Source organism: Mya arenaria, chromosome 5 (assembly GCF_026914265.1).
Source record: "Mya arenaria isolate MELC-2E11 chromosome 5, ASM2691426v1".
NCBI lineage: Eukaryota > Metazoa > Mollusca > Bivalvia > Myida > Myidae > Mya > Mya arenaria.
Window position 1 is genome coordinate 1,404,680 of NC_069126.1, and position 14,057 is coordinate 1,418,736.

Here is a 14,057-nt window from a genome sequence, read left to right on the forward strand (position 1 = left end):
TGGTCAATCAAAAGTTAACCATTAATTGTTAAGTCCTCTCGAAATAGTCTTGTCAACATCGATGATTAGCATCTGGTAGCACTTGTGCAATATTTCTTAAAGTGACATCGCCTCACTCATTTTGGATACATTCCGAATGTTACAAGGTTGAACAATTTGGAAAAACCTCACACGCAACAGTTTGAACGCAACAGAAGTTATATTAAAATAGTATCTTAGAATTTCGACCCAGACATATGCTAATTCTCCATTAACCCTTGTATTAAATGCTGATGCCTGCATATGTTGACCCCCTATAATGTTGGTATCATTTGTGAAATCAATGTCCGAAAGTATAACATGTATTAAGTTATTAAAGATTGTGTATTCTTTATTTCAATGATATTGGATGCAAAATGACCTATTGCAAAAAATGAACTCGTTTGCAATCTTTTAAGTCCTAAAATGTTTTTGTTAGACAATTTTCGATATATTTTTTACATTGTCTTTTTTCTGCACACAAAACCCTTTTAAATAATAACATAGTAATAGGGGCCACCAGAAATCCAAAATTGATACCTCTATGGGTCTGGTCGCCGTTTCGATAAAAATATCTTAGTGTAAAAGTTTCGTTATTTTTTACATGTTTGTGTTAATTAAACTTGAGCCAGTAGTTTAAATGAACACAATATTGTTGTTGTTTTTGAAAAAGTCAAGGTGTTGCCATTTGTGACGCTTTTTATTAAAGATTTAAGATTCTTGAAATTATGACTAAATTCCTGTATTAAACCTTTACTGCACCTAATCGGTTCTAGCGATAGTTCAATAAACTGTGGCACTGTTGCTTTAAAATCAAGGCAGGACAATTTATTAACGTCCAATAGTCTCACGGGCTTATTATTAACAGAAAAACAATAGAAGGCAACAAATCAAATTTCTTTTGAGAAAAAAAAGTAAAAATGAAAGGGGCAATTTATATTCTTTGGTTGTTTCAACTTTACGGAAAACTGCACTACGCGGACACCGCTGGTAAAACGTTTTTATTTATATTATTCTGTTATTTATTAATTTATTTTTTGTTTTATAAATTGATAAATTGATTCGATCATTAGTTGGTCGGTTGATTCCTTCATTTATGATTTATCAATTATTGATTGTATTTTATATTTTCATTTATTTACAAACGATACTTTTATTTTATTTTTTTGGTGAGGTACCTTTCTTTTTTATCATTTAATTATTATGTATTTCAGTTTTATTTCGCATTTGAAATACAGAACATTTTATCCAGACATACTTAAAGTTAGGCTTATTATAATTCTGAAAGAAGAAATTCGGTGAAATCTTTGATTTCGGTTTCATGTGCTTATGCATCGGTCAACGGTGCACCCTCAAGTTGAAGAAAAAGGCACTATTTATAAAACTCAAGATAAATCTCAATGCGTATGTAACAGTCACTGGTGCATTAATCCTGGTTATTTAAATTATACACTCGCGTGAATTGTGTATTCACGAGGGAAGCGTTTTGTTGTCAAGGTACATTGCGGTTTTAGTGAATAATTTATCGACACGCTAGATGGTCTAATGTGGTCCAAAATTACGTCAAGGTTAGGCCAAGCGCATATCTAATAACGATTTTATGTATTATGTATTTCTACGAACTATGTTTGTACTTTATCCCATCTTTGAACAGTGGTTAACTTGGCGCTAGGTGCGACGACATCACAGTTTGACACGTTGGAGTACTCGGGTTTTACGTGGGACAGTGACAAGGCGGTGGACGGATGCACGCTCCAGGATAACCCGGAAACGCAGCAGTGCTGTGCCGCCTCGCTAGTACGTCATACACTATTTTATATTATATTTAGCAAGTAACCTTATTGTTATTTTTTTTATAGTTCATGTTAGTTGTATAGTGTATTTTTCGCATTGAACGCATGGTTGAATAAAACTACACAAGCACGCCTTAAACTAAGCCCTCTAACTATTCTTTATGTACATTTTTTTGTAATCATGATAGCCAGTCCGAATGTAGGATTCCAAGGACATGTCTTATGTCATATGCTCGCCCGGAAACATTTTCTTGCCCCACATTGGGACTAGGAAACAGAACAAATGTCATATGGATTCAAATCTTGTGTTTGTTTTGATTTTTAAACCATTTCAATTGTTTTGTGTTCAACAATGACACCCCTTATTGTAAATATGGATCGGGCCATTGTCTTTTAAAATAAAAATGACATTTAAAGGATTAAGCGCTTCTTTTGACATCATTTCTTTATGCTCTTTTATACAAGTATCCGGTTATACATTTTCCTGTTATAATGTATGTAGCGCACGGCAAACTGAATCACAGAAGGTAGTAGATAAATGTGTCTCGTCTTGCTAGAACTAGACTTTGAGGAGTTCCCCTTCTATGTTGAGCATCGACCCTACTCTGTGGTTTAAACATATACAACTACCCAATAAGGCTCTTCCAGTCCTCTACCAATTTAGAAAACAAAATATATCATATTTTCAAATTGGAAGTGCATGTTTTGGTTTGACAGCAGTCTATATCTATATATATATATTAATTTAACATCTGCAAGTTGTCAGATTTGACTTGACTAAATTATGAGGTAATATATCAGCCTTTTTAGCCTGTTTTGATTGAATTGACTACGCGATACGACCGTTCAATAAGAAAGCAAACCCACAGAGAATTAAGCTCGTATCTCTCTGATAGCTCCGTTGACCTTAAAAATCACGTTAAACTTTGATGTCTCACAGATGACCCCATACAATTTCGGTATCAAATGATACGTATGGTGGCATATTACTGCCGTAATGCAACCTGGTAAGTTTCGCGAAGTGATTCGTTTTATCCACTTAATTTCGCGAAACTTTTTCGGTAATATAAATAATATAATACTAAAAACAGGCTTAAACGTGCCAAGAACTGTCACCTGTTACCTTTTATTATTACTGTACAACACTTACAGATCATCTAGTTACGGTCTGCGAATTAAACTCTTCAAAAATCCCCCAAATCATAGATCTTGGCAAATAACATAATTGTGCATCATTTTCAGGGTACGGCGGAGAACTTCTGGCGTGTAGACTTGAACACCACGTACAGAGTCAGTCGAGTGATGGTCTACGGCAGAAACGACGGTAGGTTTGATAAACAAATTAGTGTTAAAGAAACACGCCTTGTACTTTCTACCGAGTATAGGTCTTCAAAGGTCCCGGGGAAAACTGGCGACACAATACATATTTATTTACCATCAAAATGAATTTATGTTAACCATTTTCTACCATTTCGATTAAGCGTTTACAACAAAAAAGAATATGTGTATGTCTATATCTCTGTAATAATTTATAACAACACGTTTTAAAGGCCAAGGGATCCAACAGACGGGTGGATTTAAGTTGCACGTGACCGACGGTAGTGGACAGGAAGAACAGGTGTACGACAATAACGGTATGGTTTATGGCAACGGCGTATTTGACGTCAGATTCGTTGAACGTGACGTCAGAGCCGTCAGAATCACCAGACCAGACTTTAGCGTCGTAACACTCTGTGAGGTGGAGGTTTATGAAGGTAATTGAAATAAGTAAAAAAGGATTATTAGTACTGAGTTTTGTTCCGGAAGGTTGTATTTTACGGTAGTGGATTTTTGAAGATTCGGAAATCAATATCTACCAAAAATTCACGAGAGTCGAATACGGCGTTCTGGATAGAAATGAAATACTAATAACTCTAGTTTATCCCTATATAAACGTTTGCTAAACTTCTTAAACACTTGAAACACTATTAGAATATTGGCAAATAGAGGTCTGTGTCCATACATAACCTGTAAAGTAATTATCTATAATGGAAATAATTCGTGCAGCGGTTGGATTACATTACAAACAAAGCAACAGCTACAGAAAGCAAAAGCGACAGAGTTGGCCAAATCGCCTCTCCGCCGGAGACGCTGCCACGACATTCCATGTCACTCCATCCATTATTTTCTGACATTGCCTGGATGGCGGGAATCACGTGCGTCCAATAGTTGACCTGTTCCCGCCGGAAGTGCTCCCCAGTTTGGAAGCCGTCTTTGCCGGCTGCCAGATGCATGTAGGTAGCGTCTGTCGGCTCGTACACAGGCCAGAATTTCAGGCTACCGTCCATTACGTTTGGATCTCTAAAACATGAAATGTTATTTGAACTTGAAACGGTAACAACAGTGCGCCAGATCCTGGTCTATATTGTACAATTATGTATACATTTTAATAAAAAAAGTTCTTTAATTGGTCAAATCTGACGATACGTTTATATTTCGTAAATGCAAGCCCAAAATATTACTTTTGGTGTTCACGAGGTAAAACATATGCTATTCAGATAGATGATTTTTGTTTACGATTTAAAAGTCATAAAAAATTATTATTAGATAACCCACCCTGTTTTAGCAAAGTTTGTCCAATACTTCATGACGTCCAAAGCCAACTTTAAATCGTGCGTAGGTAACAACTGATCTGCGTCCCCGAAAGGGCCAGGGAAGCCAAGAACATAGCCAATTTCGTCTCCATGGTTCGCCCCTTTCATCCAAGTAGGCGCGGTGGAGTAAAAAGGTCTGTGGTCGAAGACGTACATGTAGGTGCTCCCAGCGCCACCGGAGTATGCGTGCGATTTCAGCCTCTGTGTTATGGCTGTCGTAAAGTCAGAGTCCAATGCATAATGGAGTACAGCACTTCTCAGAGTTGTGGGGTCATGCGGATTGTTCCAATCGGTGTACTGGTGTTTCAAGGATTGCATGAGCACGTCAGATTTTGTAATATTTTGAAACATGAATAAGATCTCCATGTATTGATGAAATTGGGATTCAGACAATCCGTCATTTAAGTCGTCTATTGTCTGTTGAGCTAATGACGCTAGTTCTATCAAATACATACCACCTTCATTAGTGTTTTGGCCCATAAGGAGGTCCAATTCACCAAACATTGACGTCGACATTCGGTCGTCATGAAGCATTTGGCCTGGATCGAAACGAATAAAGTCACCGTCTTCAACAGGATTAAAACTATTCGTGGAGTCTATCTTCTCTACAATAGATGACCAAGTACCTGACTGTAGACAACTAAGCGTCTCTGCCATGTCTTTATCGTTGCATCCTATAACCTCCGTGAAATCATCAAACTGCTTCTCGGGATGGCTCGAAAAGCTCCAGGTTGGGCCAACAGATCCGCTCTCAGCGATAACCCTCTGGAAAAGGCCCCAGTTCCCATCGTAGTTCGCTTGATAAATGACGGAAGCCGCTCCTGCCGATTCCCCAAATATGGTCACTCTAGAAGGGTCACCACCGAAGGCCTTAATGTTGTCGCTAACCCACCTGATGGCCATGTGTTGATCCCATAGTCCGTAGTTTCCGTCCATTCCATACTTTTTACTGGCCAAGAATCCAAACGCATTAACTCGGTAGTTCATAGTGACATAAATTACGTCATTGAGCCCAGAGAGCACCGACGTCATGTACGTATCCTGTGATCCGACCTGAAAGCCACCGCCATAGATCCAAACCATGACAGGTTTCAGTTCCGTGCCGCCAATGGCTCCATCCGGAACAAAGATGTTCAGGTTCAAACAGTCCTCACTGAATTCGACCTCCATGTCATTCTGTACCATTTGAGGACATGAGTTTCCTGGTTTTGACGCCACAAATGGTGAATCGAATGGGGCTTTCTTGGTGGGCTTCATAAACCGCCCATATCCCTCTGTCGATTCAGCGTATGGAATACCGAGGAATTTAGTCACGTAGTAAGAAGATCCATTAAGCGTGTTCTCAGTTCTCTCCCCTACTATGGTACCGACATTAGTATCGATGGTGACTTGTTGCGCGACAGTTAAACATATAAACGCATTACAAAACAAACCGAAAACAAGTCCTTTATTCATGATGACGATTGTTCCACTGATTATATTCATACATAACTAAGCTTAAATCGTCTTGTGAAATACTTACTTCGTTTAAAGGACCCAGCCATCCGTAAGAAGCATTGACGGGTCAACAGTGTGTACCGTGTCAATACAGCAGAGTAAAGAAAGAGCTGACTGGTTAAACACAACAAATTGTACAAGCACAATTTCTTTTGGAAAAAGTAAATAAACTTGTTTGCTATTTAAAGTTTTCAATGCTATTAGATTTTAGGTGGTATCGTCCAGGGCTAATGAAGAAGGTTTTGGTACCTTCTGGACTTAAACTACGTAGAAATATTGAACGACCTCTTCGGCTACTTTGATTAATTTATTTAGAAGATTACAATACTCCTGTTTAAATCATAGATCACAGAGTTCATCATTGGTTTCAAGCTGTGAAAAAAAACATTCGATGTACCAGCTAAAGGTCGTTCTTTAATGTCGAACAGTTGTAACATATAGAACATTTTTTCGACACTGAACCTTAATTACGCATCAACAAGCAAAACGTACAGTTATCGTTTACCAAACTTTACTAAAAAGATTCAAGAAGGTTCAGTCAGAACTAGTCACTACATGTATACCCATGTATCGTTCATTAACATTATTTTGCGTTACATTGCGTGACACTAGCTACGCTCCTGCATGAAATAAAGCAAAAAAACACAACAACAACAAAACAACAACAACAGTATCACCTTTAATAACTCCTCAATTCCTCAAACATTTTTGTTTTATAACGGATTTCGCTAATATCACTTCCTTTCATGTGACAGCGTGTGCGGACGGTATGTATGGTGGTGACTGCGAGTTTACCTGTGGCCAGTGTCAGGGTGGCGCTCCCTGTGACAAGGTGACGGGTGTCTGTTCTGGCGGGTGCCAACCGGGCTGGGAAACCAGCACGTGCAATATAGGTTTGTTCCTTTATATTATCTTATTCTATCAAATGGTGTATCATTTTAAAGGTACATAATATAGTCTTTGGATTATATGTAAGGCTACCGTGCTTGTACCTCTTGTTTCATTTGTTTGCAGAAAATAATGTCGATCTGTAACACCGTGCACATAGCAACACATAAATGGCATCCAGACCAGCAACTATAATAAAGTTGTTAGCCATAACACGGGATGTAGAAATGTATAATTTCGTTGTTCATGGACCTTTGTAACAAATGTAATGAGTATAGAAACAATTAACCTAAGATGGAGTTAATTAACTTACTTACACTTTTCTATCATCTGATTCATTTTCTATTGTTTTGCCAGCCTCTACAACATTACCTGTAATCCAGACCAGCACATCAGGACCGTCAACGAACATATCGCCTGGATCAGAGTCGTCAACCATGAACTCATCTCCTGAATCAGGGTCGTCAACCATAAATTCACCACCTGGTAAGTTTTGACGATATTCTTTTGTATTTTCTTTTTTATATTGTCCACAGCTAATAGTTTGAATAAAAAATAAATAAGCACAAAATCTATATTTAGCGTTTTAATTCCGACTTTCCATGACTTCTTAATGTAAAACTACTACCTCATTGAAGGTCAAGGGAGCACGGACTCACAAAACCCGTCGTCTGGATCGAGTCTTACACCATCTCAAACCACAGGTTGAATTAGCTTTCCTCCTCCAAACTGGAGAATTATAATAACTTATTTCCTCGTGTTGTATGCTTAATTTTTGAATAGCTTTTAACTTGAACTCGACACTTTTCGTTTTCGCTATGTCTTCTAGCTAGGTAACGCTTTTCAGTGTGTTTAACCCCCTATGCGAACCGCATGTTATGCAAGGAATGGCTTCATCTCAGTTAAGTCATTTCTGATGGTTTAGAACATGGAAAGCTTTGATTTCCCTTTATATTCACCCAGCAACAAGAAAAATACTTTACAAAATTACTCTCTGTGGCCTCAAGAAGAGTAGGTTTGTGTTTATTTGAAACGATTGATATAAATTTCAACTTTGAAAAGTCAACGATATTGCTACCACTCAAAGAGAAAGCCAACTTTACATTTAATGTATGTGCTATTTCAAAGTGTCGAACTGCCTCTAATCCTTCTATGAAACTAGAACAAGAGCTTCATGTAGAACTTACCTGAATATAGAACAAGGGATATCCCTAGGCCTCGTCTGAATCTAGATCAAGAACTGCAAATTCAACTAGTCTAAATCTTGAGCGAGAGCTGTCCCAAAAACTAATCTGAATCTAGGACATAAGCCGCGAAAAGACCTACTCTGAATCTAGGACATAAGCCGCGAAAAGACCTACTCTGAATCTAGGCGTAAGCCGCGAAAAGACCTACTCTGAATCTAGGACGTAAGCCGCGAAAAGACCTACTCTGAATCTAGGACGTAAGCCGCGAAAAGACCTACTCTGAATCTAGGACGTAAGCCGCGAAAAGACCTACTCTGAATCTAGGACGTAAACCGCGAAAAGACCTACTCTGAATCTAGGACGTAAGCCGCGAAAAGACCTACTCTGAATCTAGGACGTAAGCCGCGAAAAGACCTACTCTGAATCTAGGACGTAAGCCGCGAAAAGACCTACTCTGAATCTAGAACGTAAGCCGCGAAAAGACCTACTCTGAATCTAGGACATAAGCCGCGAAAAGACCTACTCTGAATCTAGGACATAAGCCGCGAAAAGACCTACTCTGAATCTAGGACATAAGCCGCGAAAAGACCTACTCTGAATCTAGGACATAAGCCGCGAAAAGACCTACTCTGAATCTAGGACATAAGCCGCGAAAAGACCTACTCTGAATCTAGGACATAAGCCGCGAAAAGACCTACTCTGAATCTAGGACATAAGCCGCGAAAAGACCTACTCTGAATCTAGGACATAAGCCGCGAAAAGACCTACTCTGAATCTAGGACATAAGCCGCGAAAAGACCTACTCTGAATCTAGGACATAAGCCGCGAAAAGACCTACTCTGAATCTAGGATCTCTCTCTCTCTCTCTCTCTCTCTCTCTCTCTCTCTCTCTCTCTCTCTCTTGCTTTTAATGTGTATCCACTTTAATTATATGCGATTGTTTATCGTATTTCTTTGAAATGTTAAAGTTTAAATTCACAATACTGTTTGTAATTAGACCTCTGATTATTGAGTTAAACGCAGCCAATTAATTTAACTGTTAAGCTTTTCGAATTAATTGAATGTTTACTCGAATACTAATAACAATTAAAGTATATGATTTATTTACATTTTAAATTTGTGCTTATTTCTGAATATACTAAAGTGAAACCTTTTTCAATTTTTAAGGTCAGGGACAAAGTTCTACAACATCCGGGACATATACTGGTAAGCTATGAGTTTCCTTTACCACTTAAAATTTAGAATACATATGTATACATGTTCAAGGTTAATACTCCATATACAGTGGGAAAACCACCTACAGCAACGGCTTTCTCGATACTTAATGCCCGATATACTTTGATTTCAGATGCCGTGAACAATGCCGGCAACATACCAGGGGCCCATCAACTTATGATATTTTATTTTGGTGTAATAAGTTTCCTTGTGTTGGTTAGAAATTGACAGCATTTTCATTTGGAACCATCTGTTGTAATGTCGTATTAATTTGTCATTTTATTGTATATATCAATCGTGCTAGTGATAAAGAAATTGTTTATTTGCATATACTATGATATCACTCTGCAAACTTTCTACTTCAACTTCAATCTTCGGGAACTACTTTATGCTATCAGACAAGACATTTTATTTTTGAAAATGTTCCATCCAAACATGTTCTGAGTGTAAAAACATGTCAATGAAGGACATATTTTGATAAGAACGATGATGATAAATAAAGTGTTGAAATGAATGGTTACACTGTTTGGACTCATTTTAATTGTATTGTAGTGTTGTCTCCTCATAGAAAAATGGAATGAAATGCTTGGCTAATGCATTGATGCTCTTTCAATCTGTAAGATCTTACTTTGTGAAAGAAATAACTCACACCACGAAAAGTTCTATTTGTATCGTTATTTTATTGGCTTGAATATATTATTGTAAATATTCACAACAATATCTTGACCGTTGGCTTTTGGCATGTGCCCTTAACTGCATGGTGATCCTCTACCAGGTTGAATTAATCATGGCCAGATTTGCCTTACCTAATAAAGTCCTGTTTTTAATGTTTATAAACTTTATACCAAACTGTAAATTTTATGTTTCTGTTAAAATATTTGATTTTCTAGGAAATTTAATCAAATTTGGCTTAAAAATTTAAAAATGTACTCTCTTTAAATGGTAACATTTTTAAAATAAATGAATTAGTTTAAAATAAACTACTATAACGTTCAGTCTAGTTTCCAAGAAAATATGTACTGATTGTCCTGATACTTTCGGGGTGTCTTATTTTAACTATTTGGCATATATTGATTGTATTTTTATGGAAAATTTTAAAATGCATTTTTTCTCAAAATATATCATTGCTGGTAAAACATTTCCATCTGTAGATCAAATATGAAACATTGGATACTAATAGAGAACTTTGGATAAACTGTGTACTATAGCATGTGAATACACAGTCATTAAGTTTGTTCAATCCATGCTTTGCGGCTAACTTATATGTGCATACTCATACTACTATCGGATACATAAAAAACTTTCCTGGAGACAGTCGTAATATCCAACTTGGTGTGTGGCAGTGTTGTTCATTTGTTTGCTCCACTGTGGTGTGTAACCACCAAAAGCAAAGTGATGCGTAAGCTAGAAAAAATTCTGATCAAATTAAGTTGCAGATAACTCGCTTTCATTTTAAACGACTTCAAATTTGATTGAAAATACAAATGTATTTTTTCCACTGTCAAACTTCTTTGGGAGTGCATACTCATGGTAGATGCCTTTAAAGCTTTAATCATGTCCAGTCTGTGGACGGGAATACATTTCCAATATGGACAATGCCTTTTAGTTTATAGAGCTTTTTATTTTTAACACGGGGTTCATTGTCCAAATATTTATAACTGGGTTCATTGTCCAAATATTTATACAGAGAGAAGTTGTCCAGTTCTGGAATGTGTCTCCTGTAGACGTTTTTTTTTTGTAAAGAAGTTGATTATACATGTTCCCATTGACGTGACAATCTCGTGAATATACGTTTTTTCATGGAATTTGATGATAACTTAATCTCAGCATGTGATACACAATTCGGCATGTGGATCACATTCGGCTACCAGGTACGATATGTCCGACCATTTTGCAATTTATTAATGTGTATGTCGATAAAATATAAAAACAGTCGGTACGGTGAGGTGATGATTATGTTGGATGCATTTGGTTTAGGGGGTATATTCAATTGAAAACAACTCATCTGTACAAATAATTTACTTAAAATACCTAAATGCTTTAAAACAAAGTTTCAGATAAGATGCAATTAAGTTCTACTCCATACTTAGTGAATGTTAGTCCATGGTTTTGATCTAATATCATTATCCGCATAATCTCAAAGTGTTTGCGAAGTGAGCATGCCTTAACTATCTTTTGATGTTAATGTTTAACAATGGCTTAATTGTGCACATCCAATGTAACCTCTCCAGTCACCACGACGCAGCAGGTTCAATAAGAGATAATGTATTTGTTTATACAAATAAAATCATAATAAAATTTTCTCGAATAACGAATATGGTATGTTATATAACATCTGGAACCACTGTTGTAAAGAGATTCCATGGACCTTAAATAAATATATGCAGTTAACACTTCAAAATGTTACCTTTGGAATTACGGTTGCAGAGAAATATCACAAAGATTCCATAACTTCATTTCCGGAAAAAAAGAAGACGGGAGACACATGGTTTATATATATATAGTATTTGTTTTAGTGGTACGAATGGGATTCGAACTTGTGACCCCTGGATTGACAGTACAGTGTGTGTTACCTCTAGATCAGGGATCCGCCACTAAGAAATTGGAGACCCTTTTTCGAGCTACTTATCAAAACAAAGGTTCACTATCTTATACCCGGACATAGGGGTGTCGGAGAAAACAGCGCCAATTTAAATAAAGTCTAAGATAATTTTTATCTGATCGATTTAATCATATTGTATTGCCTTTCTCGTTCAACATGATCAATATTTTCAACAATGATATAGATTATACAAAAAGCAAATAGGTTACACACAAGTTTTAACAAAATTTGTAACATCTTCCCCATCTTTATCTAAAGAGCTATATGATGTTGATAGCCTTTCGTTGACAATAAATACACAGCTACAAAATATTTTACTTATCCATAATCGTCATGAATAATTATTTTAAAGCTGCACTCTCACAGATATACCATTTTTACAACTTTTTTATTTTTTGTCTCGGAAAGAGCAATATTTTGCGTAAATATCTGCAAACCAATGATATAAGACTGCTGACAAAAAATCAGATCGTAGATTTCATATTTCCGTTCGAAAAGTAATGTTTAATGGCTTTAACCGTTACTAACGGTGTAAGAAAAGTGCATAAAACATCAATTTTTGAACTTAGATATAAAAATATCTGCGATCTAATATTTTGTCAGCAGACTTTACTACAACTGGTTTCCATGGATTTTCGCAAAAATTGGCTCGTTCCAAGACAAAAAATAAAAAAAAAGTTGTCAAAACGTTCAATCTGTGAGATTGCGGCATTAATGTAAACAAAAACAATTCATCAATACTCTGCGACCTGGCTCAGGATGATTTTGATATTATACACGAGCCCATCAAATGTTCATAAATGTGGTTGCGGGAGCAGCTCTCCTTGGACCGTATCTGGAGTCTCTGTGGAAAACACAACTGTTGGACCGGTGTTTGGCTCAGGTATTACAGGTGCCATGTTCAAATTTTACTTGACCGGTACTTGGTCCCTTTCTCACTGGTAAGGCAACAGAAAATGTTTCTTTACAGTTTTTGATAATACAAAATAGTAATAACAGAAAAATAACATAAACGCCTATATAATACGTTGTTTTTTTGTATTTGAAAAATCTAAATTGTATCACTTAATGGATGGTCTGATCGTTCTTACACGGTGGCTTGTTGTGAAACAAAACGTGTGGTTTAAAGTGCACTTACATAGCGTTTCTCCCCTAAAGCCGTTACTCCGAACGTCTAGAACAATGAGAAATCATTGATATTTAGCAATATACCAGACAGTCAGAAACATGAACATAGTTTCACGATTTTAAGATAAGGACAAGTACCGTGATGCCCTAAGCCCCATTAAAGTTCTGACAATTATCGGTTTACCATTTGATGCCATGCAACAATATATTTATTTTGATGGGTAAATACTGTGTTGATCTCGTTTTATCAAAGTAATTTTTTCTTTATATTAGACATTTAATAAAAAAACCCACTTTACTTCATCTGTTGAACATTGTTCATTTCATTTTTTGAGAATTGCAAAATTTGTCTTCTATCCCTTGTCTTTAGGGTAAATAAGATAAGCGGTAAGATATGTATTCATTTGAAGATTCAAATTGGTAATTGGATTGATTGCAGGCAAACACACCTTTGCGCAAGAAATTCATAAAAAAAATAACTTTATTCGGGATTCGGGAAGTATTTAATGACGGATTATTTTGGGTTTTTCCATATTTTTGAAATAAATACCACATGAAAACCTATTTTCAAACTGAATTACAAAATATTTTCAAAAGAAATATGTCAAGTTAAATGATAAAAATACATACATGTGCCCGTAATATCAATTGAAGAAGTTTTTCTCCTGGGTGCACCACAACCTTAAATCAAATCTGACTAGATAAAATACAATATTTCAACTTTCGTTTTAATTTCCAAATGCAGTTAGTTGATAAGGATATGAAATGTATGAGTCACGTTGAACGAAATTCCCCAAAAGATATGTTTTATCTCAGAAGCCATATTTTATGATATTCTTAAGCAGATATTTAAGGATTAGGTACACAAAATAAGGACAATATAGCTCCGAAAGAAGCATTTTTTTTTTAAACAGACAGGTCATAAAATATGTTTATGGTTTACGGAGAACAGTCGAGAGACTGTGGATATGTACTGAAAGTGATGGACATGAATGAGAGTACACGCGGTTCGGAAATAACGATCGAGTTAAAGGCCCATATCTGCTAATAGATTTAATACACTTAAATTGTTCGAAGTGATTTATGGTAACTTTTC

The 14,057-nt window shown here is 36.3% G+C and overlaps 1 protein-coding gene and 1 long non-coding RNA gene across 2 annotated transcripts; one reads left to right on the forward strand and one right to left on the reverse strand.

Annotated features, from left to right (window-relative positions):
* Window positions 1–1,418: 1,418 nt before the first annotated feature.
* LOC128234367 (uncharacterized) lies at window positions 1,419–9,734 on the forward strand. The gene is made up of 9 exons (XM_052948575.1): window positions 1,419–1,422; window positions 1,673–1,815; window positions 3,054–3,135; window positions 3,362–3,565; window positions 6,697–6,834; window positions 7,187–7,315; window positions 7,468–7,533; window positions 9,184–9,222; window positions 9,365–9,734. Exons 1-9 carry the CDS (start codon window positions 1,419–1,421, stop codon window positions 9,457–9,459), a joined length of 900 nt encoding a protein of 299 aa, XP_052804535.1. The 3' UTR covers window positions 9,460–9,734.
* A 2,204-nt stretch (window positions 9,735–11,938) lies between these two features.
* Window positions 11,939–13,746, reverse strand: LOC128235326 (uncharacterized). Its single transcript, XR_008261188.1, has 3 exons — window positions 13,592–13,746; window positions 12,972–13,007; window positions 11,939–12,771 (listed from the first exon to the last, which is right to left on the reverse strand). It is a non-coding gene; the product is annotated as an uncharacterized LOC128235326 (long non-coding RNA).
* Window positions 13,747–14,057: the final 311 nt, after the last annotated feature.

Bases quoted from the DNA above. Each gene is read 5' to 3' on its own strand.
- LOC128234367 (XM_052948575.1), top strand. The intron at 1,816-3,053 runs GTACGTCATACA...CATCATTTTCAG, and splicing joins AGTGCTGTGCCGCCTCGCTA to GGTACGGCGGAGAACTTCTG. The intron at 3,566-6,696 runs GTAATTGAAATA...TTCATGTGACAG, and splicing joins TGAGGTGGAGGTTTATGAAG to CGTGTGCGGACGGTATGTAT.